This window comes from Rhodamnia argentea, chromosome 11, assembly GCF_020921035.1.
Source record: "Rhodamnia argentea isolate NSW1041297 chromosome 11, ASM2092103v1, whole genome shotgun sequence".
Lineage (NCBI taxonomy): Eukaryota > Viridiplantae > Streptophyta > Magnoliopsida > Myrtales > Myrtaceae > Rhodamnia > Rhodamnia argentea.
The window spans coordinates 17,791,461-17,817,225 of NC_063160.1; the positions used below are offsets into that span (position 1 = coordinate 17,791,461).

Here is a 25,765-nt window from a genome sequence, read left to right on the forward strand (position 1 = left end):
TATTACTAAAAATAAATTGAGTGTAAAGTATATGTACCATATGAGACTTTCACCTAATCTCGATTTTCACACGATATGCCGAATTTCCAATATGTATATACAGATATATATGATATGTGATAGGATATGCCTTCTTCGGATTTAAAATACTCGGTAAAATTTGGTAGCTATAGATAAGGAAAGAAACTTTACTAGGGTTTTGTAGATATTTGTAAAGAATGAAACTTTATTAGGGCATTGTAGCTTCTGCACAATTCTGCTAACGTGTCCACCGTCTTTTTTTTCAGCATTAGAGCATGAGGACGGCGACGGCGATGATTAGATGGTGAGGATGATGAAGATGGCGACGGCGACGATCAGTGGGACTGGTGATCAGGATGGGCAGCTTCCCTCGGAAGCGGTGCACAGAATCTTCTCGAGACTGCCGATCAAGTCACTGATGAGATTCAGGTCGGTCTGCAAACTATGGAGGGAGCTCATCGACGATCCACACCTTTCCACCATGCACACGCGTAAAGACACCGTCCTCCTCCACCACCATGCAGGCACTATATCTGCCTTCACCCCTCGTACATCCGACGATGCCTCGATGAACCTCCGCGCCATGTTCAAATCGCCGGAGATCAAAAGATGCAAAGTGAAGGCCGTTGGTGATGGGCTTCTCTGTCTCAGGCACGAAGGCTTCAAGCCTCAAAAGGATATATGGTACATCGCCAATCCAATCACAAAGCAAGTCCTGAAGCTGCCGAAGCCACCCACAGAGTGCGAGTGTCCATACGGGTGTGCATACGGCATCGGGTTGGACCGCTCGAGCGCAACTCCCAAGGTGGTTCGCGTGTTCTTCCCGTCTTATGAATCGTGTTTCAGTTACACATTGGGGGCCGAAGTGTACGATTTACGGGAGAGATGCTGGCGAAGGCCTCGCACGAGTAAGGTCTCTATATTCCCGCCGAGAGTTGGAAAAGGGGCCATATTATCAGAAGAGAGGGCCATATGTGCCAAGGGAGGTATTCACTGGTTCAAAGAGACTGATTTGGCAGGACAAGGATTTGATCCCAAGATAGTTTCCTTCGACCTTGGGAAGGAAGAGTTCTCTTTGCTGCGGCCCCCGAAGTTCAAAAATCCTGGGAGCGAAACGGGGTTGTTCGAGGTGAGAGGATCCCTGGCGATAGCAAATCATTCCTTGGCGAGACGTGTGGAGGTTTGGGTCTTGGAGAGCAGCAGCAGCAGCAAGTGGACAAAGAGGTACAAGATTGAGTTCGCAGCATTCCCAGACAATGTCAAGGTCTGTGTGACGCCGAGGAGGGTGAGATGTGTGGGCGAGATAGATGGGGAGATGGTGTTAGTGAACTTCTGGGGCATGCATTGTTTCGCTTTCTATAATCCCAAACAGAGGAGGTCCTCTCGGGGATTCGACTTCGAGCACGTCCCTCATGTCAGTCTATCTCATATCTTCGCATTCACGCCCACCCTCATCTCGCTCCATTTGTGATCATACCATGGCCAAGCTTAAGCTTATAAGAGAGTAGAAGAGGTGAGATGATATCAAAACAGAAGGTGTATTTCTTTCTCGCATTAACCAGAAATCACAGTATGACATGTTACCATGGTTATGACTTCACAGTCCTTATGTTGTAGCTCTTCCATTGGGCACACTTGAAAACGAAGAAACTGCAAGCATCACAAATATTTCTAGAGTGAAGTAGCTGAACTTAGGTTTACCCGACCGAAGATCAGTTGGAAAACGGGTAGCACTAAAAAAATTCGAATTTTTTAGTGCTTTTTTGTTTATTCCTTTTTTTTTTCTTTGCCTTTCTTTTCTTTGTTTTTTCTTTTTTTCAATGGCTAACGATGGTCGCCGGGCTTTCGCCGGTCACGGGCAAGGCCGCAATTGTCTGGGCTAGGCCAACCTCACTAGTAGTCGGCAAGATCCTAGCGACTCTTGCCGACCGCTGAGAAAAGAAAAAACAAAGGGAAAAAATGAAGAAAAAAAGAAAAAATTAATAAAAGAAATCCAAAAAAATATGAAAATATTATAAAAATTATTCACGTAAGACAATCAGCATCGACGTCAGCGATTTCTGGCCAAAATTGATGGATGAACTCAATTGGAATAAAGAGGAATCCAACATTTTTGGGTATGAAAAATGAGACAGAGTAAAGAATGACTTCGAATCGAAATCTCATGCCAACTTAGTAGCTAGACAGAAATTAAATTTTGTACTTTTCATTCAATGTATGGGTTAGGATGTTCGAAAAATATGTAAAAGATTTGACTATTACTTTTTCCATCCAACGTTGGCATTTTGTACTTTTCATTCGGAAATTGAACTTTTGGTTATATATCTTGGTTAAGTTTGTAGGATGTTGCATGTGGCGCTAATCCTTCCTCACACTTTGAGTGAATTCTTGAATGTAAGGCTTGAGTTTTCATATATCTTCATCAAGTTTGTAGGACGATGCACGTCGCACAGATGTGTTGTGCAAAATTGGACTGTATATCTTATTATAAACAATCTGTTGAATTTTAACTTAATTTAAAATTGGGCGACGGTCACCCTTGTTGGCCTGGCGAGGGCGGTCCTCGCCCAAGGCTAGAGGAGGGGAAAAAAAAGGAAAAAAAGAAAAGAAAAGAAAAAAAAAAGTAAAGAAGGAAAACAAAAGGAAAAAAAAGAGAGGAAAATTCATAAAATAATTATAAAAAAGTATTAGAATATTATTTAAAAATTAGTCACATAAGTGCCGATTGTGCCAAATAAGACGATCGGCCTCCACGTCAGCATTATCCGGCCAAAATTGATCGGGCGGACTAAATGGGCAAAACGTGAAAAGGTTTATGAATTAATTGACAAAATTAAAAAGTTTATGACTGAATTGGTAAAACCGTAATAGGTTTAAGACTTTTTGGACAATTTTTCTCTATCTTTTAAGGATTAGAATTGATGCTCGATTCACCTAAATTTCCCTCAGTTTTATTCGTTGACAGAAGTAAATAAGGACCCACATCTTTTGTTGCATTGTAAACATAAGTAGATATAATTTTTCTACTTTGTTTCCTTGATTTTAAACTCATCCATCGAGTTCTGCCTTGTTCTTTATTCATATTGGAATGTCATCTCGCAATGCAAATAGCGACTGGTGAGATGCGGCACGAGCCCTTACCAATATGGTGGTGTTAATAACTCATGAGAAAGATTTGATATCTATCCAAATATTAATTGCACGTGTCCCAAACTAAACAAATCGCCACTTGCACAAGATTACTCGTTAGCAAGAATCTTAACAATAACTAGGATTCAAAAGGATACCGATACCGGTACCATATTGGGTCTGGCAAAGCAACATTGCATTTATTGTGTAACAAGCTACGGAGGTTTCTCATGTTAACAATGTATGTGATTCGCGAGTCCTATATCCTAGGAGCAACTATTCACTGTAAGCAAAACCTTTGCGCATCTAAACCAGCCCAAAAACACAAGGGTAAGGTCCTGTGGAATCAAGACAATTTATTGAATGATTAAGTGACAACGTATTCGTCAAAGAAGTACATCTATTTTTCAATTCGTTCCGAAGGAAAGTTGGTAAAAGAAAATAATTGGAGCTAGCCAAAGACCGTCGAGACAGGGTGGCAAAGGCCAATGATCTCCCAAAGTTTTTGCTTGCATAAAGCACACGGAGTATTCCTTTCTTTCAAAATTATTTGAAACGAAATATCTCCTAGGACCAAAAAGCAGTTTACACGAAACAAACGGACACTAGGTTCAAAGGTATCCGCAGCAAGGAAATTACTACACTAACTCTCGAAGCATAAAATCCCGGAACCTTTGGGATCCATAGGGGAGGCGAAAGATGGCTAAAATAAGAGACTAGGGTACAACAGGACAGCGACAGACATGAGGGCTGAAGAAAATGCTCCAGAAACTATAGCTAATTCATAGACCGAAAATTGATTGGCTCCAGAATCTAGTGAGCACGGGTCATCTTCATCTTTGGCATTGATTTCTTCATTTGGCGGGCACGCTCCTTAGCTTCTTTCTTCCGAAGAGACTCTGCACTAAGTTTTGCTTCAGCCTCTTCCAACATCCTCTTTTTCTCTGCCTTCTTTTTCTGCATGGCTTCTTGCCTGGCATTATGGAGTTCTTTATATGCCTCTTGGAGAGCCTTTGATCTGGTAGCTTCGGTTTTGGACCGTGCCTGCATGTGCACCATATCAAACTTCTGCTTTAGAATTAACCAGAACCACTCATTAGCAAGAACAACCATTGCCTGCTGCTCACCTGAGAACTAAGCTTGTAACGCCCTACTAGATCAATGTAATATGGTACAAGAGCCACCAAACGTGTCATATCCGCCATGTGATTAGCATCTGGGAGAGCAAACTTAAACAATAGCATCTTCTTGTGAGCAGTAGAGTGCTGATCAGAGAAATGCATGGAAATAAAACCCTTTCCAAATTTTTCAAAAGCCTTATCCCCCAGCACCTGCAGAAACAACAACTCTCCCGCATGAGCAATAGTTCAGACTCTTCATAAATGCGTGTCATGAAGAAAGTGTCCACATTAACATACACCTGGGCTCCCAAGTGAAGCATGATGCAACGGAATCAAGAAACAGAATGAGCCAAAATCAGGCAGACTGGAACAGAGGATTCATTTGGCCAAGGACATATCCTTTTGTTTTTCATCATTTAAGGATCAAAAAGTAATACTGCGGATGCCAAAGGAAATAGGCAAAAGTACTACAATTTACAACTCCATAAACTGTATGTAGAAAGATTTGGGCACTGAACTTAGTCACGAAAAAAAATAAAAAGAAAAGAGAACACTGCAATTTTAAGATCCAAGATAAATATAGCGCAGCAATTCATAAGTAGGAGTAAGCAATTCATGTCATAGTCATCAAACTAGAAATCAAGCAGGTTATCTGTATAAGAAAGTTACAAGGACCAGCAAGAATATAATCAGGTTTTGCAACCACAAATAGAAGGAATCTTTCTTTATATCATCTGCAAGAAAGTTGACAATCTCGGAGGTAAGTAGAACAAGACGAATATGTTGGTGGAGGAAGTGCAGTGATCGTGGACATGGAGAGATGGTTTGTTCCAACACATCTGGAAATCACCGTCTTACTCTTCCAATCAACATATATTATCAATTAATAATGGATTTCTTACACGTCTGCATCATCAATTAATAACGAATTTTTCCCAAAAAACATTTCGCCCGGAGGAAAATTCAATCTGACGTACAAGTTATGGAATGAAATTGACAGCCAAAAGAATCAGAGCAATTTCATGCCCTCAATCAAACAGTCAAGCAACCACAGCTGTACTTGGTAAATGTTGAACTGCGAAGAGGTGAATTCCATCAGTACAAGAAAGAACAAGCATAGACCAACCTGATCAAGCACCGCCTCTGTTATCAGATCCCCAGCAACCTCCTTGGACTCTGAAATAACCGCCAACTCATCAGCAACCCACTTCCTCCCACCAGGAGGTGATAGAAGTCCAGCAAATCTCTGCAAGTCCCTCACTTCTTTCTGCATCCCTTTAGCTGCCTTCTTCTTTGTCACAGCAAAAATCACATGATCCATGGCATCATCGTTCATGTAGACCTCAAAAGTAATCTCATCACGGCATGGCACTATCAGATTGTACATCCTCGATATCAAATCATGCCTGCTCTTTAACTCCATAGTCGCCAATAGACCTTCCAAAAAGTCATTCCACATCAACAAGAAAAGGTTAAAGAAATTGAAAACGTCTTAGATGGAGCATGTTATGACTATCAAATCTTGCCATGTCCCCAAGTTCTGACAAAAATTTCACAACTACAACCGAAAAACATAAGGAACTTTCCACTATTTCTACTTGAAACCATACAGCTTAAAGTTGGATAGAATTTTATTGGTCTAACATTACGCCAGCAATTTTCAGCAGCAAAAGGATAGGGGATGAACCGAAACAGTCCGATCCTCCAAAATTTGATTCCATAGCAACAAGAAACATCATACATCCAAGGAAATTTAACTTGGTGTTGCCCTGACAAGCATATCCTTCCCAGACATGATATAATAATTAAGAGAGCTAAACTCGCGAGGAAAAGCTAACTACTGTGAGACTTTCTTCCGGCACAACAGTCCCCAACTTTGAACGGAGAGAAAATTGTAATTCACAACCAAAAACAGAAAAGAAAAGAAAAAAACTTCCCGCGTTCTATTCTTGCAATAATAGGCTACCATCAAAAGTTCAAGGGTCACTTGACAGTTAAAATTTCAAGGTGAAGGAAACCAGATTTTCAAAATACTTATCGGGAAAACGGCCCAAAATACACCATTATGGCTAAAGAAACACCTATCCAATGTGCACAAATTACCATCAAACCTAGCTAACGAAAAGAAGGGGGCAAATCACGAGATAAAGTCAGCCAGGCATACCTTGGCAAAATCTTCGTCCACTCGCGTAAAATTTGAATACATTCTGCCCTTCTTTGAGCAAAAGAGGCGAGTCATCTCCTTCCCCAACACCCAACAAGCTGAAATTCTTCTCGAAAATGGAATCCTTCGTCGCAAACTTGGTCGCCCAAGCAAGCGCAAGGTTCTCATTCTCGCGCTTGCCAGTGAAAAAGTTGATCCCGAACATCACCAAGAAACTTATGCACGCAATCTCCACGGTATAAGATCTCGAAGTCGGCTTATCTTTCGACGCCGGTTTGAGGTCCGGGCTGGGGCCGCTAGGTGCAGTGGCATCTTGGGTAACTTCGATGGACTCCGCGGGTCGTTCAACGACGGGAAGGCCTTCGAATTCGTCTTCGTCCCAGAAATCAAAGCCCGCGGAAGAGGGCTTCAGAGGATCCTGAGAGGGAGTTGGGAGGTCCGAGTCATGAATCACCTTCGGATCCGGAGTCGGGACATCTCCGGATTCGGATTTAGCCGAGGGAGGAGACGGAGGAGGGTGCGATTCGGATTGAGTCAGAGGAGGGGATCGGAGATCGGAGAACTGCAGGGCCTCGAACGATTCGTCTTCGTCGTCGGCATCGAAGCCCTCGAAGTGGGAATCGGCGAGGCATTTCAAGGAAGAGAGATGGATGAGGAGAAGAGAGAGAAGGGAGAGGAGAGAGAGGGAGCGTATCAGAGGCGAGAGGGGCGAGGCAAATAGTGGTTTCGCCATTGGAGACGGGGAGAGAGGGAGAGAGAGAGAGATGATGGTAGCGATGGCGGAACCAGAAGGTCGTCCAAGGACGGTGACGGACGGAGAAGTGAGAATGTCAAATTGGCATGCGAAAGAGAGAGCCGGAAGAAAAGGCAAACGATGCAAACGTCATTAATCATGGAATAAATTTTCCATATAGACGTTGAATTAGTGATTAATCCTACATAAAAAAAAATCGATTCTTTATTCTTGTGCTTCAAGAGATCATTTCATCGATAAAAACAAATAATGTCGTAATCCTAATAAAATCATTTATCGACTGAATTCTGATCATTTTTAATTTCATTACGCATAAGTAATTCTACCTTGTCACAATAAAAAATAACTTGAAATTCATAATTAAATGACGTTTTTCTTGGCAGCATCAATAAATAAATAAAAATTCACATCCATCGAAATTTTTCTGACTTGATTGCTGGCTGATATCAACTACTTCATTAGTTAATTTACAAAAAGTAGAGGATACCTCTCTCTTTATATTAAGTTAGTAGCAAGCAATATGGATGATCTAATGAACATTTTGCTTCCAACTTTTTGATCTTATCTCCATTCATGTGATTAAGCCCTTTCAAGTTTGAATCCACAACCCCAAGATTTGTTGATCAACTCAATCTCAGAAACAGGATCGTTATCTTAAGACCGTCAACTGGGGGAGATTGGCGAGCTGAGTGGGTCAATTGCACCAGCTGAGCTCCTAAAGGCTCTGACATTGATGCGTTTGGTGAATTTCGACCCTTCTAGTTTCAAAGGCATGATCGTAGCATCACTGATGAAAAGTTTGTGGCAGTAGTTCCTCCACCTCAAGTCAAGTTTGCCAACCTTTGGGAAAGGCTACTAATGTGCGCTTAATTTACATCGATTAATCCGTCTACGGACGACTCAATCGAGACCCCTTAAGACATCGAACATCTAAATAACCATCTTGCGGTAAACAATATGGTATTTGCCTATGCAAGTGGAACTTAATGTTGAATAGATTAAGCAAAGTTAATTGGTAACTCATAGCGGGTTCCTAAGTTTTTCATTCATTGGGAGATAGAATACATTTGCATGTAGATTGAGCAGTGGCAAGAGGACTTGGATCTGCATGAGCAAGAAAAACAGCAGTGACGTTCATACGCACGAGCCAGCAGTGCAAAGAGAAGCAAAGCCAACTGGATTACCAAGAAACAGAGCAATTCATCAAAAAGATGTAAACTAATGCCAAACATTGAGAGAAGCAATTCTCCTCGTGCAAGATTTACTCCATTTCTGGAAAGTCCGTCCTACAAGGGCAAAGAATGAAAGGAAACATAAATGATAGTTGAAGAAAGGTTTCCATGAAAATCTGTAAACTCTCAAGCAAATAGCATCACAAAGTCATCCCTTCGTACCTAACGAAACGCTCTGTACTCATGCTAAATCAACAACACTTGAATACAGAGAGAGAGAGAGAGAGCGTGGCGGTTGGGATGGCTTTCGTTCTCCACCTAATTAAAGGATGCAAAAGAGTCCCAAGTATTACCTTAACGCTGCAACTTCGAGTACAGGTGGATCAAACATTAAAACTACTATTAAGGAAGATGATAAACAGGATGTGAGATCAAAAAGAGGAATTGGCTAGAACTAAGTTTGCAAACAACAAGCAGCCCAGTAGATAAATGGTCGTCCTCACCCAGTACCTTACTTATTGTCTTAACCTTGAAACAACAGATTCCCACTTGCCCATCTCTCTCTTTCACTCTGTACATCAAGTATTGAAGTGAAAGCAAAGCAACCCAAACCCTGACCTATCATCAAATAATCCATCCTCCTTGCAGCCAATTCTCATTTCACCCTAACCATGGAAGACCAACATCTCTGCCAAAAGCTTCCTATTGACTATCATGCCAATGTCGATACTTCCCGCGCCTTCAGTTCGGTCAAACAAGCCGTCGCCATTTTCGGTGAGCGACTTCTCGCTGGTGACATGCACTCCCCTAAGCCTCATAACAGCCCCAAACCAGAGGTAGACACCTCATGGAGCTTCAGTACACCCAGTCCCATGGGGCAACTACCACCGAGAGAAGAAGCTGAGGGCGAGCAACATGCTTTAAGCAATAGCCTAAAGAAACTTGAAGCAGAGCTTGCGGAAACAAAGTTGGAGCTAAAGTTACTAAAGGAGCGTGAGTCTGAAACTGAGGTTGCTCTGGCTTCCCTGAATGCTGAACTGCACAAGAACATGTCAAGGTTAGCTCGAGCTGAAGCTGCTGCAGCAGCAAAAGCCGCGGCGACCAGAAGATCAATTGATTTTGAAAGGGGAACTGGGGCTGATGCCATGGAAGAGCAAGAGAAAATGAGCGAAATGGTGATCAGGATGGAGAACTCCCCCACTTTGGCTCAGATACTGAGTATCAGTGAGATGGGGGACTACTCTGGATGTGTGAAGGAGAAGAAAATGATGAAGAAGAAGCCTATTATTCCACTTGTAGGAGACTGGTTTTCCAGGAAGAAAAGATCTCCCACAACTCATTTACATGAGCCTCTCTACTCTTCACCTCATTTTTTCACTTGAGTGTGTAAATTTCATGGTGTTGGAAACCCAGTTTCTCATCACAGTTGCCTGCGACTGTTGTTGATTTTTAATCTCATGATCATCTTTTATGGAAAGAATCACAAGCAAGCAAACAAAGTATCGGTTCATAAAAAGTGCTACACATGAACTACGCAAAAGTGCCTTTTCAACTGGATGAAAAAAGCACGTCGCGATCACTAATCAGTCTACTGTCATATATGTAGTGCAGATGAAGACATGTCAGACATGTCTAGATATGTCCATACGCACGTAGATAATTCAACCTTATTAGTTCTCAAGTATGCCTTGGCAATATCGATAGATCAATCGATTGAGAGAGAGAGAGAGCACCAAATAAACTATCCATTCACTGCTTTCTACACATGGTAAACTGTGTAGAAAGGAAGCAGTAGTTCTTATGCTGGTACAGGGAAGAATCTCAACATATACAAGGACATACACATCTGGTTAATAAATAAACCAAAGAAGATTTCTCCCTATTTCATGACATAATCCTCAAGCTCAAATATGTGAGCGAGTCTATTTAGATAGCTTAGTCCTCGTAAGATATAACCAAATGCAAACTTCTTGTGGCTAGTGCTTCTCATACCACCACACTATGCAAGGGAAAGATGGACGCATACAGTCTCTCCATCCACACTTCCTCTTCTTAGAAAAAATGAAAAAACATCCAACTTTTCCCTATTAGATCCTGCTGTCAATTGAGAAGCACAAAATGGTTACCCATCCACAAAGTGTACCGACATGTCGCGGGGCAAAAAACAAAGACCTTTATTTGCCCTAAGTCAAAACAGACGAAGCCAAATGCACCGTGCCATTATATGTAGCCTTTCATTTAGGCTTCTGTTTCAGAAGGCCAGAGACAGAAGCACAGTGGGTTGATTTGTAATCACATTGCTCGCAGCAAGATTGCAGCGCCTCAATGAACTTCAGACACCTGAACAAATTAAAACACCGGTCAAAACTTGACGAAGTAACAAAGAAAAAGAGATCATATTTCATCTGAGACGTTAGACAATCTCATTTAAGCAAGAGCACCCATTCATCTTCGTACACATCCGACACATGATCCCAATGAAACTGGGTCGATGACAAGACAGCACAGAAGGCAAGCCAGCGTCCCAAGCACTCTTGACTCGATCTGTTTAGCTAGGAGAAACACAGAGACGGTATCAAAAAGTAGAATGACTTGTTCCGATACATGAATCCATAAGCGTTTCAGGCCCTGTGATGCGAGGAAAATTTGCCGCGCAGTGCGGCGGACTAATTCATTCAATCGCAGCATTCGCAATCAATCCAACACAGACACAATCAAGGAACACATCACCCCCGCACGCCAAACGAACGAGTAATGCACAAATAAAGCTCAGCGATTGCTGCCCGAAACGAGGGGCAATCAAATAACGTGAGTTGGCAAAAAAGGCGTGAAGAGGAACACAAACTTCTGAGGAATGAAATTGTTCTTGGTGAGACAGGCTTGGATGTCGCACGCCTCCTTCTTGCACGGCTCCTTGCTCGGCTGCGCCATCTCTCTCTCTCTCTCTCTCTCTCTCTGTGCAAAAATGGCGGACGGAAGAGTTTTCCAAGACTTGGACTGTTTCGTCACAAAACATGACGGGGGGAACCGAACCCGGTGCCGCCGCGTGAGAAGCTTCGAATTAGATTCGATCGGAACGGGCCGGATCTTCTTGAGCAGCGACCTGGATATCACACAACCCGACTTTTTTATGGCCTAATGACGATAATGGGCTTGTCTGCTAAGCCCAAAATATGGGCCCAAAATGTGCATCAAGATCCATGAAGCTGCCCCTCTTTTTAAGTAAACACTAGTAAAGATAAATTAATCGGTGGCAGCGTGACAACAACACTACTTATTTATTCCGATTAAAGTTAGGTATTGAGGGAAAGAGAGAAACTTGTGGCATTCGCTTTGTCCATCTTTGAAGCCAAAGTTCAAACGACGCATCCTTCATATGTCCCTCCAACTGAAAAAAATAAAATAAAAGAACAACAAAAAGAGAGAACCATTCATCCCCATTTAATTCTTAAAATACATATGATATTAAGCTCAAATCCGCACAAATCCCAACCTTACGTTCCTATACGAACCGATAACAAATTGTTAAAGCATCATACATGTCCGATTCATCAAGTTTTGCCCATTCCTCTCGCGAGAATATCAAGATATCCAGGACATTGATAAATTTGTGTTACTTTTGAATTGTCTATGGGAAGATTTGGATAATAAATTGTGCAGTTCAAAGCTTTTAAAATTCAAAGATGAACAAAATTGCAATCTCAAGTTTTGTAAGGTATTCGCGGAGGGGAGCCGCTTCATCTCAGTTATCCATCTACGAACTAAGGGTGGGCTATTTAAACTTACGCCCAAGGTGGACGCTTCGAAAAGTGTTAGAAGTTAGAACCCTTTTCAATCTCCAAGAACTTTAAACTCATCACCACCACCACCTAAAGATTCTTGAAAATCAGGTGCTTATGTTAACAAACAATCGTGTGCTTTTTTTCTCTTAATATTTACGAGAAAGGGAACAAGTTTTATGACTAAAAACGGCAACATCGCAACGCACCAGCAAGCAGCAGCAACCCCAGATGATGTTATCTTTCGAATTTACAAGAGACACTCGAAATCTGAAACAAGCACCCAGAAAAGGAGCAGCTCTGTCTCAAGAGCTTAATGATAAATCTCCACATGATGACCACCACACCATTGACAGACGCAGAGAGAGAGAGCTGAAGGTGGGTATCGAATATGATGGAGGGGAGAATCCAGTCCTCGTCAGTCCTCGTCAGAGCAGAGCCCTTTTAGCTCAGCAAACCTCTGCTTTTTTTTTTCTGTCTACCTTTTTTTTTGTTTTTTCCACTTTCTGTCTACCTTTAACTCTGTTCAATGATTCATGTATTCCTCCTCTTTACCTTAATACTTTTCATGTACCCGAAGTCGGGGTTCTTTTACTGTTCCCCTCTCTCACCTCACCTTCATAAAAATCTAAACTTTATTAGTTTGGAATAGAATAAGCTACCCTTTCACTATCCCCCAACCATCCTACCTCTTGTTAACCCACACAAACAAAACACAGACCCAAGAAGTCGACAGCTACATATGTTACGAGGCCTGACATGGAGGAATTCGAGTATGAAGAGCTGGTCAAAGCAACAGAGAGCTTCTCCCCCAGCAGGCTCATTGGAAAAGGCAGCCATGGATGCGTCTACAGAGGTGTTCTCAGGGATCACCGAGTGATCGCCGTCAAAACACCGTCTCTTGGCCTTCGAGCCCTCCGCGACAACTCCAAGCTCCGCAACGAGACTCGCGTTTTATCATCACTTGCCGAGCCTCACAACTCTTCTTCTTCTTCTTCTTCTTCTTCTTCTTCTGCTGATCATGTGATAAAGCTTCTAGGAACCAGCCAGGACCCATCACAGAACAAGCTCCTGGTAATGGAGTTCATGCCCAATGGCTCTCTCCACGACTTGCTTCATCCTCCTCCATCCAATGATGCCCCACCGCCGACTTGGCCCGCACGTCTGAGGATCGCTCTCCAGGTGGCGCGCGCGCTCCAATCCCTTCACGAGAGGAAGCCCTTCATCGTCCACAGAGACATCAAGTCCACCAACGTCCTGTTCGATTCAGACTGGAACGCCAAGTTGGCCGATTTCGGGCTCGCCGTGGTGGACGGCGATGACCGACTCTACACGCCGGCCGGTACCATCGGCTACTTGGACCCTAATTACACTTGTCCTAGCAAGTTGAGCCGCAAAAATGATGTCTTCAGTCTTGGGGTTGTGTTGTTGGAGATCATGAGTGGGAGGAAAGCCATGGATGTGTCGAAGCAAACGGCCTCGATAGTCGATTGGGCAATCTCCCTGATTGAAGGGCAAAGAGTGATGGACATTTGTGATCCCAGAATCCCATTGCCCAGCGTAGTACCCTTCACGCACATGGTCCACATCGCGGGACGTTGCGTAGCAGCCGACGGAGGCTCTCGACCATCGGCCTCCGAAATCGTCGCGGAGATGGAGAGAGTTCTTATCCATCATCGAGTTCGGGTACCGACTTGGCTCAGCCCGTGGGGGAGCCTAGTTTTGCTGAAGAGGTGGCGGGGAAAACATGCCAGAAGATGGGACACGAGCGCTTTGGTGAAACGTGGAGCACAAAAAGGAGAGAATCAGGGAGATAAGCTAAGTGGCGAAGGAAGTGTAGCTTGAGGGATTGCAGTGGAGGAGGATGAGGAGGAGGACGATGATGGTGTATAATACATGAGAGGACCGAGTCGGGGCGAGATGGGCGATGACTGACTCGGTGGGTGAGTTGGAGAAGGAGAACCCGAGTTGGTCAACGGCGGGGGGCGGGGGATGAAATGGAAATCCACGTCACGAGCTGCGGGGCATGTAGTCCAAGCACAAGATTCCCAAAATAGTTGGTGGAGGCAGAAAATGAAAATTAAAGGGGGAAGAATTCCTTGCTGATTGAGATAGTCCTTTCATCTCTGTAAAGAATTTTCTTGACTGGTTTTCGCACCAACTCCATCTTTGCCGATGGAGCTTCCTACCAATCAATTTATTTGCAGAGTCTGTGCTGCCACGGCATGTTAATTTGTTTGTCCATACTTTGATTTCAGCCCAAGAAGATGCACCTTTTCCACAGATTAAGGATCCGTCGAACATGAAACCGGGCACAAGGAAACTGCATGCGAGTGAGAGAGATATGCGGTGTTGATGACGGGCGGGATAAACTCTAATTAGATAGAAATTTTTTAAAAATAACTTAAGAAACCGTGTCATATTCGAAGACAGCCAACTACTGTAGCCTCCGACTACCACCGGTTGTCCTTGCCGGCGAGCGACGGCGTTCCGACAACTAAGGGTGAAAATGAGTCTAAATGCGATAATCGCAAGAGGTTTGTATAGATCATCCTCTCTCCACCACCTCCTGGTCGCATTCGTCCATGTCGAGCCCAACCGTCCACACGTGGCTCAAGAGCCGGTTGTTCACCTGGAGGTGGGCGAAGAACGGCCAGCACAGCATTGGGTTCCGGTGTAGAACCTCCTACTACAAGGCCTACCCCCATGACGCACCCGCTTTCCGCCGTCCGTTGCCTCTGTCAGCTCCTCCGGGGCGGCAGCGCTTCCTTCAGAAGAAGTGTCTGTTGAGGGTCGTGACGCTCCAAAGCAGCTCGCCCATGGAGGAGCCATGGAGGAGCCGATCTGAGAGGATTTTCAAATAGCTTCATACCACTAAAGTTTTTCAAAGATTTTGAATCATATTTTATGTTGAAGTATTTTCAAATAAAGATTTTAAAATATTTTCAAATGACAAAGGATTTTCAATCTTCGCACCAAATATATGATGAGATATTTTACGATCCGAAAGATATATGAAGGATTTCAATTTCATCGTATCATATCTTATCTCAATCGAATCAACCTTAACACATTGCACATGTCTTCATACTATTTGTTTAGGACAATGCGGGAGCATCAAGTGTTTATGAGACCGTCGTCACTTTGTACCAATTACACCAACTATAATAGGGCGAAAAAAGATTAATAAGCGAATTAATGAGGAGGGGGAGAGATGAGTTGGACTTGGAAGTCACGACTGTTAATCCGGGAAACGGACCTTCCTAGTTCCTATCCTCTCACACTTCCTTCCTTTGATCAAATCAAACATTCAATCCTTCTACACACCCCCAATATCAATAATAATGCTAGGCATTGAATCCATCTCCCTCTCAATTTCCAGCAACCCTAACACAAAAATCCTTTCTCAATGCCGCGAACACACGCTACAATTCAGTGTCGCTTCTCATAATTCTTGCGAGCACATATCGCGCCTATTACCGTTTTACCCACGAATGCAATGTAAGCGTTAGGTTCAATTAATAATGACATCTCGACATTCCGAAACTATCCATTACCCCCACCAGTAGTAGTAGGAGATGTAAAGATGGATACATAGAATACCGTCCATATATAGAGTGCGTGTGCGAGTGAGTTGATGCATAGGAGGAATATCACCCAAATGCTTATGACCCATGTTCAATGCGTCACTGTTAAAGAGAATTTGGTGATTCTCATGGCTTGCTGAATAGTCATCAGAAACCAAAAGATAGGCCGGAAAAGTTGCAGAAAACCTCACTTCTGACGTCTCCTATTGAATAGGCCGATTCATCCGAGTGAAACCATGAGAAGGAGTCAGGGCCACTACACAAGCCAAGCCATTGCCGAGAGGAGCACCTCTACACTTTTTATACACATACCTTGCCCTAATTAACCAGCTTTGAAATCATCTGGAAGTGTTTGAAGGAAAAAAAAAATACTATTCATGTTTCTTTGATCAGATTTGGCTAAAGTTTGACTGAGCACAAGCGTCCATCTTAATTGAATTAACTCAAAGTTTACTTCCATGAAAACCCAATGACCCGATAATCCTAAACATACGGTTCGATTAAAAAAAAATTGGGAATCGTGAATTTCTGAAAATCAAACCAATTGGGCGGTAGCTATTATAAATTCAATAAACTCGATCGAGAATGGCTTTTCCATCCGACGTCTCATTAAGTCGGTTCTTTTCGCCTACAGAAAATCCAAGACCCGATTGTTTGGAAAATATGTGTCAAGAGTGATATATACATATATATATGGTGCCCATGTTATCTATTTGTGTAGGACAATGTCAAAATTGGTCTAGTCATTCATCACTTATACCAACTGTACAACGTGAAACAAACCCAAATAGATAGGGTCAAGGGGAGAGTAAGCAAAGATTAATTAGCAATTAATGAGGAGGAGGAGGGGTGAATTGGAAGTCATGAGCTGTTAAAATCCCACAAAACGGACGTTTCTTGATTTTCTCCCACTTTCCTCCTTTGATCAAATCAAACATTCGCCCCATAATAATAGGCATTGGATTCATCTCATCCTCCATTTCCGGCAACCCTAGCACAAAAATTCTTTCTCAGTAGCCGTGAACAGACAGACGCACTACAATTCAGTGTCGCTTCTTATAATTCTTGCGGGCACAGCATCACACCTATATCAATCGCGTGCGCCCGCTTGAGAGAGAGAGAGAGAGAGAGAGAGAGAGGAAGAAAGAGTTAAATGCTTATGACCAATGTCCAATGCCGAAAGGAAGGAGGGATTTCGTTGATCTCGAGTTTGGTGATTCAGTTCTAAACGTATTGCAAAAGACGAACATTTGGTGATTCTGATAAGTTGCTGAATGGTCGTCGGGATTTAGCAAAAGGAAAGAGAGATTTCGATCGTCTCGACTTTGTTGTGGGTTGAAACGTCGGGATGGGTTTGGTTTTGATGTTGGGTTTGATCATGACTTTGTATCTTGCGAGCTTCGCTCCACTGTCATGTGAGTAAGATTGTTCATTCCACTTCTTTCTTTCTTTCTTTTTCCTGTCACAATTTTTTGTTCTTTCTCCATCGAAAACATGGTAGATATCACTAGGAACTGATGGGCTCCTTTCACGGCAGATGGGTACGATCCATTGGATCCGACTGGGAATATCACCATCAAATGGGATATCATACAAGGCGATGTTGGCAATTACGTCGTAAGTTCTTCGTCACTTTCATATTTTAAAACATTCGATTGCGCAAATGAATACATTTCTCGTTTTACGACATCACATCATGGAAATGGGTCTTGTAAAAAGATCGGATTCGTTTGTTCTTTTGATGCGTGAACGACCGTTTTTTTCTTCCCCTTCTTTGATAGATGCCTGTCAGGCCTGTCTGTCCTAACGATGTTTTGTTCCTCAGGAATCCTCCACAAGATGTTTGGTTCTCTCTTGTGGAGGATTAATCCATCTATTTCAAGATCCTCTTGATCATCTCCATTTTGGATGTTAGGCATGCACTGAAGTGAAGCTCGGTCCCGTTGCGCCTATACCCCGTTTTGTTTTGCAGGCGAAGGTGTCGCTGTTCAACTACCAACTGTTCCGGCACGTGGAGCCACCGGGTTGGAGACTGAGCTGGACGTGGGAAGGAGATGAGGTGATATGGAACATGGTAGGGGCGGAGGCTACTTTGCAAGGCAACTGCTCTAGGTTAAAAGGCAATCTCCCTCATTCCTGTGAGAAGAAGCCAGTGATTGTTGATCTCCTGCCAGGAACTCCCTACAACATGCAAGTGGCCAATTGTTGCAAGGGCGGTGTCTTATCATCCATGATTCAGGACCCTTCAAAATATGGAGCCAGTTTCCAAATGAGTGTTGGTGTTGGTTCAACTTCAGACACCGAAACCAAATCACCGTACCCAATCCCGGCAAATTTTACCATAGAGCTTCCCGGGTATACCTGTGGTCCTCCTCTCAAAGTCCCTCCCAGCCGATTTACCAGCGACGGTGGTCGTCGATGGACACAAGCAGTTGGTAACTAACGAGGATATCTCTTTCGAGTAATGTGACTTTATAATCTCTTCAGCCAACAAAAGAGAGATGAAAAACTGGCAGATTACTCTGACAGGAAGTTGAAAGATGAATAGGAATGTTTTGTTTAATGCATATATCCAGAGCAGAGCTACAGGGATAGAGCAATGCTGTAGTTCTGACATTTAGTAACAAACGTTTTGGTCGTTTTGATGTAGGCACATGGAACGTGACTTGTATTTACTCACAGATTCGAGCATCGCTAACGCCCAAGTGCTGTGTCTCCCTCTCAGCCTTCTATAATGCCACAATTGTTCCTTGCCCCACCTGCAGCTGTCACTGTCAAGGATTACCGGGGGCAAGTTGCACCAAGTAAACCCCATTCTTGAGCATTGGATTTGGTTTGACCTCTGTTTTTCTTAACCATCTGTTCAACCATTGATCATCTTATGAAACAGCAGCTCCAGCAAGCTGCCGCCGCTACTCCAGTTACCACACGATGCGACGGAAGAAGCGCCACCACTGGTAAGTTGTACGCAGCACATGTGCCCAATAAAGGTTCACTGGCACGTGAAACAAAGTTACCGGGAGTATTGGCGAGTGAAAATAACAATCACCAACTTCAACTTCGCCAAAAACTACTCTCAGTGGAGCCTGGTGATGCAGCATCCAAACCTCGGAAGCTTGACCGAAGTTTTCAGCTTCAACTACAAGCCACTTAATCAGCATGGACCCATCAGTAAGTAATCGAACGAAAAAGACGCACTTACGCACATAGTTTTTTCTAATGTCATTTAACTCTTGCGGTTAAAATGGTCCAGACGATACTGGGATGTTTTGGGGAATCCAGTTCTACAACGACATGCTACTGCAATCAGGCGATGGCGGGAATGTGCAGACGGAGATTTTACTGAATAAAGATGCAGGAATGTTCACTTTCAGAGAAGGGTGGGCTTTTCCAAGGAAGATTTCATTCGATGGCAATGAATGTGTGATGCCATCTCCAGAGGATTACCCCAGGCTACCCAATAGTGCCAATACTACTTTCAGATTCACTCTTTTGATAATTCCTTGTCTTCTCATTTTGATGTTTCTATTATAGCAACTCTGACGCCATAGCTTCTGTCTGTCGTCACTCAAATTGTAGCTCCTCACAGTGCAGAGGGACTGGCATGAATTGGCACATTCTAGTCCACATTTCTTAAATGGCAATTGTATTTGACCAAACTGAACACAGATCCACGAAATCTTTACCACCAAATTGCAGAGTAACCGTACTCGGCAAATTGAAGTGTATAAGCATTTCACAGCCCCATGCAGTTCGGTCAAAGTGAGCTAAATTTCCATTTTTTCCAATAATCACCTCTGTTTACCAAAAAGAAGTTGGACATTCCATCCGATCAGCACGAATTGTCTTCTTCTATTGGCATCCTAATAGAAATGCTTATCTAATGAAAAAAATTGTTATCAAATTGAATTCTCTTCTTCTCTTGAAGGTAAGAATCTTCATCACCTCTACAATCCTCCATCTCAATTAGCATCTTTTGTATACCACCATGCTCGAACAAAGTCTGTGCATATACAATTGACAGTATCTATTATGGACATAATTAACTCATCTTCATGTTCTTCCTTCCATTTTCATTGATCGCCCCTTACTGTAATCCTCCCATTTATTCATGGCAGAATAAGACAGCATAGTAGAGACATCTTTCTCACAGTTGGGTTACTCGACTTCTGAAAAAACATGACTGCTAACACCAATGAGTCAGTCAAATTTTGACAGTTTCTTTCAGAAAACATATTTCATCATGATATGCACGCTAGACTACCCGTGATTCTTTTTCCCAATTCAATCAAAGTAAAAGATGAGATGGAGAAAGTGATGAATATCCAGTATGTGTTTCCATAGCCCAATCAGAATTGAAAACAGGATACTGTCTTAATAGACTGCTCAAACAAAGCTTTCTCATCATCTTGCATCACAAAAAATTGCACATCTACGCAGCCCAAAGGAAATTTCCTACTACGTTAAATTCTACAAACAGCCGCAGCTTTGTTGGTGAAGAATGGAGTAGATGACAAAAACTACAATTAGGTGAACATACAGTAGCAAGTTCATTTCCAAACTGCTTGAAGTAACCACCTCAGGTATATCAGCAGCCAGAGAACGGATTTTCCAGCCATGACAACCAGGCGCTCAAGGTACTACTCGGTCAAAGATTAGGCTTAAGAGTTGAAAAGGAGGACATGTATTGGAGAGAGATGGTGCCAGGATGTAGGAGCCTATGCTCACCCGGCAAAACTTGATCCAACACGGGCACGAAGGCATGGACACAAGCAATCCAAATGGAGGCATGATAAAAGGGGGACACCACAACTTAAGTGTGCAGTGGACCACTCACAGTGTCTTGACCAGAATTGGCATCTTTGTGTTTCAAAGCGAGATTAGCAAACTGTGTATCAAGATCTTTACTGGTGGTGCGTCGAAGACTGGAAGACGGTTGCTTGTGCTGCTGCTGCTGCTGTTGCAGTGGCTGCTGCTGCTGCTGATACAGTGCTCTTAGCCTTCCTATCTCCCGCTCTAAAACCTCATGCTCCACTGGATGTAGATTGGATGTTATATTCATGAAGTAGTGAATAACAAGATACAGCAAAGATTCATAAAATGTGAGAAATAGTATCTGTTTCTGCCTCTCTACTTCAGAGGAAGCATCTTCACATGAAAATCTTCCTTACTCCACAAGAAAATAATCATTAGGATCTTGCCAGTTGCCACAAAGTGCCTCCCGCCTAAAAAAAGTGATTCTAGTTGGCTCTTACAGTCTTACAGGTGAAATATATCACTTCCCCCATATCAACCTTCCTTTCAATTTCTTTCTATGTGGCCACACGAATCTACCTTAGTTAACACATCCATTTCTGTCAAATCGGGTCAGCGTGCTCGTTTCTGTCTGCACCACAGTTCAAAACTCAGGTTGCAAAGTCATCCAGACAATTTCAGTGAGTTCCTTTTCTAATTCAAAATGAAGCAATGAAAGCAAAATGACCATACCCCTGCATCAATTCGCTAGCAAATGTGCAGGATAAATACATTAATTAACATGCTTATCCGATGGAGTCCAACCCTCCCACACTGTCCAGATACACTAAGTTATTAACTTTTTTTTTTTTGGTCGAAAACTAAGTTATTAACATTAGTAGATACATTTCCTAATTAGTTTCCGAAGCTTCTTGTTCAGTAAACAAAAACTACCTTTAAGCAATGAAAATGCCGTTTTAGGATTTAAAGCAGCAGAACTGGAAAACAGAATGATAAGGTTATTCGTCAAGAACATTACAGAAGAGTAAAATAAACTCACGGTATTTTATCATTTGCTCTTGAGCTAAGCTTTCCAATCGTTGCTTTAGGGCTTTGTTTTCCATGCTCAAAATGAGATTTTGTTGGTTGAGAAACTCGAGCTCGGCCGATACGTCAGACCCTTCTGCCTGCACAATATCAGAAAGAAAGATTAAATCTAGAAATCCTGCAGTTATCTGCATTCCTCTCTTTGGGCATGAGTAATTCAGGATGTCATGTTCTACTGGGCCTTGCCTGTAAAGCTTGCACATTCCTTTCCAATTCAGCAATGTACTGAAGTTTCCGCACTCGTGAACGCTGAGCGAATTGCCTACAAAGACAAATTGCTGGCCTTGTCATAACAAACAAACTATTAGAAGAAAATAACTGGGTACAAATTCAAAACTTAATCAAGGAACTCAATTCCAATGGGAAGAATCTACGACCTTAATCATAGCAACTCTAAGGCTTCATCCACAGTTATCTCATATAGATTTGCTATGACATTTTCACAAGCTTTTTCCTAGCAACCTCTAACATGGATCTGTTAAATAGCCACACAAGACACAGAAGAATAGGCACTTCTGTAGTATATATTAATTTTAAGGCAGTTAAGAAACAAGAATGTTGAAGCAACTAGGAATTGCTCCAAAGCAAAGAAAACACAGTTCTATTGCAGCATGTGGACATTATTCGGTATGCTATTCTTATGTGATACTAATAGCAATCAGATAAAGTTGAATCGTTCATCATCCATCCAAAAGTATTGTGACAATCCCATAAAAAAAAACCGATGAAGAAATGGACTGTAAGACTCATAAATCAATCATATAGCGGAGACTCACACTTGTGGGGACAAGGCAAGTACGTGGTCCACTTGCACACACAAACAGATTATAGACAGAGTAAGAGGCATACTGTTTAGCACGTTTTGTATCAGTCTCTGATGCAGAAGGCTTGATATGTGAACTGTCCCTTCTCTCAGAAGATTTTGAATCATTGGAACTGGATTCGACCTGATATTGCTTCTCACTTGCTCCAGAAGGAGCCCTATCTATCTCTTGCAAGGAATAAGACGGTCCAGAAGTCACACCACTGGGGGGAGCCACCTTATTTAAAGATGATTCCCAAACCCTACTACTCTGCTTAACAGAGCTTGCTTCTGGATGGAAAGAAGAATGACGACCATCTCGATAGTGATCAAAATCTTGAGCTCCCCAAGAAGGTACTGATACCGTGTTTTTTAAAGCATATTCATCATGCGCTGCATAATCTAGAGAAAAATTAGCCACATCTACATATGCAAAGGAGTCACTTGATGAACGCCGATGACCGGCTCTTCGCACAGGAGTTTCTGGCTCATTGAGCAGATCATCAAGCCAGGATGGTTGCTCCTCTATTACAAGGCTCTCAGAGGATGTTCGTTGGTGGTGCACATAACTGTCCCTTGGCTTCTGCACAGCTTTTGGTCCATTAGCTGCACTTGGCATGTAATCAGCAAATGATGAAGAGACGCTGGGAAATGGACTTTTGGGAGGCAGCAAAGCATGTCTCCCAGAGTACATGAAATTTCTGATGTTTGCTGTCCCCTTGGAATTCGCCATGGCCAACTAGAAGCAGACCCTATCAATAAACAAAGCGGAAAGCCAACACCACAAATATCACTAAGAGACCTTTTTTTTTTTGTGGGGGGGGGGGTCAAACTAAGAGACCTTTTAAAGAGTGAAAGACAAGAAATAAGAAATCCAACCACAACATTCAAAATCTTTCTCTCGTTAATCAATACAAGTTTCTTCCCATGCATGAGCAAATTTAGCGAGACTAACTATTTCATTAATAAATTGATGGAAAAGACTCTCCCACAACAAGAAAAGAGATAGGGGAAGTATCTATCTCATGGCTCTGAAACTTAAAATGAAAAAAGCATTAGGTTATTTCTTCAGGTGAACTTTTAAACTTTACTAAAGAAGAGGTACTAGCCGGAGCTTAGACACGCAAAAATCATTTGCAAGCAAGAAGCTGTATGAATTCTGGGATACCCATTATATCAACACAATGCCAACTAATGAATTATGAGTTCAAAACTGGTAATTGGACTCACGGGCAGTCCTAAGTAACTGACCTTGAGAGAATAAAATTTGGGATGTCAAAGCAGCAGCAGCAGCACAAAGGAAAACTGCCAGCTTTACAAGAGCCAGATAAAGGAGTAAAAAGTCACGTGCATAATCGGGGAAAAGGAAAGGAATGCTAGAGATTATCAGCCGCTAACAGGGACATGAACTCAAACCCTCCTATTCCCATGAAAGTAATAGTAGATCTCCTCAAACCGCGATTACAAATTCACACGAAGTACGCAATTTCTCAGCTCCAGCATAGTAACAACTAATCAGATTCGAAGACAAAAAGGGGGAAAAAAAAATTCATGTCCCAATTCCTCAGCGTCCAAAAGGAAGATATGAAATTAGACACGTACATATCCAGACGAAGATGCGGCATCTTAAGAGAGGAAAAAAGGGTCCGACGCCAAAGTTAGTAATTGAAGCAAGCAAAGCGGCCGGAATGTGTGATATTGGCAAAGACGACGAGCTGATTCTCACCGAATTGAGCAAGAATAGAAACAGAAACAAGAAACAGATTCGATTTGGAATCGCAAAAGCGACTCCTTTGTCGTCAATAGAAAGCGAAATGCGAAACCTTTGAGAGGAAGTGTTGAATTCTGAGATCCCGAAACGCAATGTGCAAAGACGCGAACTTCTTCTCTCCGCGCCCCCTCTCTCTCTCTCTCTCTCTCTGCAGGTGTGTGTGTGTTGGGGAGCTTTGGCTTTTCTGGGTTGAATAAGGAGGTGGCTGGGCTGGACTGGAAAAGCATTAAAAGAATTGGAAAAGGCGTTCCTTTTCTTCTACTTCTCTTCTTTTTTTTTTCTTTTATTTAATATTTTGGTAAACGCATTGCAAATTTTGTGATGATGATGGTTGACCCTTTTTTGTTTTTGGTTTTATTTTTTCTCTCCCGTTTCTTTCTGGTCCAAATCACCAATTACAAAATCATACAGTACCAAAAAGATTTCAGAGAAACAATTGAATAATTTGATTTTCGGGAAAATAATTGGGACATTACCACTTTTAAGGGTTATTCTCAATTAAATAAAAAGAAAAGAAAAGAAAGAACCCCTTTTTACTTTTCTCCTTTTTGCTTTGGTAAGGTGCTAATGAGGTGTCACTATGGATACATAACTTCTATGCATGGCGGAGTCAAAACACAGCTTAATGAAAAGCCTGCCAGTTTACACAGATTGTCCTCCTTGTACTGCCCATTGAAAACATACGGATGGTACGTGCAGAGACGAAAGAAGATGTATGTATAAAAGTCATTTTACGTTTTGTGCATGTCTTTTTACCGTATCAGAGATCAGAGAAGGAGAAATCACAGCGATACTTGCGATTACCCCGCCGAAGATCAGTTAGAAAATGGGCATCACGCTGAACAGCGGAACAACACATAAAATACAGATCATTGCAACCAAGCTAGGTTGTTCTTAAGCTGTGTCTATATATATATATATATATATATATATCGAGAGAGAGAGAGAGAGAGAGAGAGAGGGCAGTTAGGAGTGCAAAAGGAGACAACCTGCTTCACACATGAAGTAGTTAGCACAAAATACAAAGTGGAGACAACAGATAAGCGGCTCCTGTACATTGTGACTTTTCAACATGTCGCAAAAACCAACCACCCAACAGCCTATCACCGGGTCCCTCATGCTCTTATGCAAAGTCTCTCTCTCTCCTCCCCCCCTCCCCCTCCTCTTTCTGACCTTGAATAGCGATCAAAGCATTCTAGTTCATCATGCACAAGACAGTTACATGGGAAGCCCCTGGAAGGGTTTGGTCTTGTAGTAGAAAGCAACACAGTAACTGAAGCATTGCACTTGGGTCATAGGGAAGAGAAAATCTGGAGAAGAGAAACGGTCCACAACAAATCAAACTATTTTATCAACCCTTGAACAAACTAGCTTATAATGAAAGGAATTGGGAAAGATATGCCTTACCCATTGCATCTTTGTGAGAACTACGTGGTTCATGCGTACCGGGGCAGGACATATATAACGGTAAAGATGCAGTGCTACTTTACAACTAAGGCATGAAAAAGGAAGAAGAAAGCCATAGGTATTCTCAGCTTGCCCACAAAGATCCAGTGCTACTTGATAGTCACTGAACTATCAGTAGAAGGTGAAGTTTATTCGATGTCGAACAACTTAATATAGC

General features: G+C 42.5%; 7 protein-coding genes across 10 annotated transcripts; 4 read left to right on the forward strand and 3 right to left on the reverse strand.

Moving 5' to 3' along the window:
* The first annotated feature begins 334 nt into the window (after positions 1-334).
* Positions 335-1,508, forward strand: LOC115747331 (putative F-box/kelch-repeat protein At1g12870). Its single transcript, XM_030683458.2, has one exon. The coding sequence runs from the start codon at positions 335-337 to the stop codon at positions 1,490-1,492; it is 1,158 nt and encodes a 385-aa protein (XP_030539318.2). The 3' UTR covers positions 1,493-1,508.
* Positions 1,509-3,684: 2,176 nt separating this feature from the next.
* Positions 3,685-7,282, reverse strand: LOC115747315 (uncharacterized protein At5g49945-like). Its single transcript, XM_030683428.2, has 4 exons — positions 6,436-7,282; positions 5,398-5,708; positions 4,278-4,481; positions 3,685-4,194 (listed from the first exon to the last, which is right to left on the reverse strand). Exons 1-4 carry the CDS (start codon positions 7,166-7,168, stop codon positions 3,964-3,966), a joined length of 1,479 nt encoding a protein of 492 aa, XP_030539288.1. The 5' UTR covers positions 7,169-7,282; the 3' UTR covers positions 3,685-3,963.
* Positions 7,283-8,921: 1,639 nt separating this feature from the next.
* LOC115747375 (WEB family protein At2g17940) lies at positions 8,922-9,784 on the forward strand. Its single transcript, XM_030683516.2, has one exon. The coding sequence runs from the start codon at positions 9,033-9,035 to the stop codon at positions 9,741-9,743; it is 711 nt and encodes a 236-aa protein (XP_030539376.1). The 5' UTR covers positions 8,922-9,032; the 3' UTR covers positions 9,744-9,784.
* A 300-nt stretch (positions 9,785-10,084) lies between these two features.
* On the reverse strand, positions 10,085-11,401 carry LOC115747376 (cx9C motif-containing protein 4). Of its 2 annotated transcripts, XR_004016117.2 has the most exons (3): positions 11,207-11,396; positions 10,534-10,701; positions 10,085-10,413 (listed from the first exon to the last, which is right to left on the reverse strand). XR_004016117.2 is itself a non-coding variant. In XM_030683517.2 (2 exons), the coding sequence occupies exons 1-2, from the start codon at positions 11,290-11,292 to the stop codon at positions 10,596-10,598; spliced, it is 192 nt and encodes a 63-aa protein (XP_030539377.1). In that variant the 5' UTR covers positions 11,293-11,401; the 3' UTR covers positions 10,085-10,595. The 2 variants fall into 2 exon arrangements, 1 of the variants encoding a protein (XP_030539377.1); XM_030683517.2 differs by having other exon boundaries at positions 10,085-10,701; positions 11,207-11,401.
* A 1,252-nt stretch (positions 11,402-12,653) lies between these two features.
* LOC115747332 (serine/threonine-protein kinase-like protein At5g23170) lies at positions 12,654-14,243 on the forward strand. Its single transcript, XM_030683460.2, has one exon. The coding sequence runs from the start codon at positions 12,900-12,902 to the stop codon at positions 13,983-13,985; it is 1,086 nt and encodes a 361-aa protein (XP_030539320.1). The 5' UTR covers positions 12,654-12,899; the 3' UTR covers positions 13,986-14,243.
* A 2,608-nt stretch (positions 14,244-16,851) lies between these two features.
* On the forward strand, positions 16,852-19,386 carry LOC115747325 (COBRA-like protein 6). 2 transcript variants are annotated; one of them, XM_030683451.2, is made up of 6 exons: positions 16,852-17,142; positions 17,265-17,344; positions 17,700-18,162; positions 18,378-18,531; positions 18,618-18,898; positions 18,981-19,386. In XM_030683451.2, the coding sequence occupies exons 1-6, from the start codon at positions 17,076-17,078 to the stop codon at positions 19,259-19,261; spliced, it is 1,326 nt and encodes a 441-aa protein (XP_030539311.1). In that variant the 5' UTR covers positions 16,852-17,075; the 3' UTR covers positions 19,262-19,386. The 2 variants fall into 2 exon arrangements, with proteins under 2 accessions (XP_030539311.1, XP_030539312.1); XM_030683452.2 differs by having other exon boundaries at positions 18,621-18,898.
* A 644-nt stretch (positions 19,387-20,030) lies between these two features.
* Positions 20,031-24,344, reverse strand: LOC115747406 (uncharacterized protein At4g06598). Of its 2 annotated transcripts, none has more exons than XM_030683560.2 (5): positions 24,194-24,344; positions 22,418-23,122; positions 21,755-21,830; positions 21,522-21,648; positions 20,031-20,761 (listed from the first exon to the last, which is right to left on the reverse strand). In XM_030683560.2, exons 2-5 carry the CDS (start codon positions 23,101-23,103, stop codon positions 20,541-20,543), a joined length of 1,110 nt encoding a protein of 369 aa, XP_030539420.1. In that variant the 5' UTR covers positions 23,104-23,122; positions 24,194-24,344; the 3' UTR covers positions 20,031-20,540. The 2 variants fall into 2 exon arrangements, with proteins under 2 accessions (XP_030539420.1, XP_030539422.1); XM_030683562.2 differs by having other exon boundaries at positions 24,097-24,331.
* Between the last annotated feature and the right edge of the window lie 1,421 nt (positions 24,345-25,765).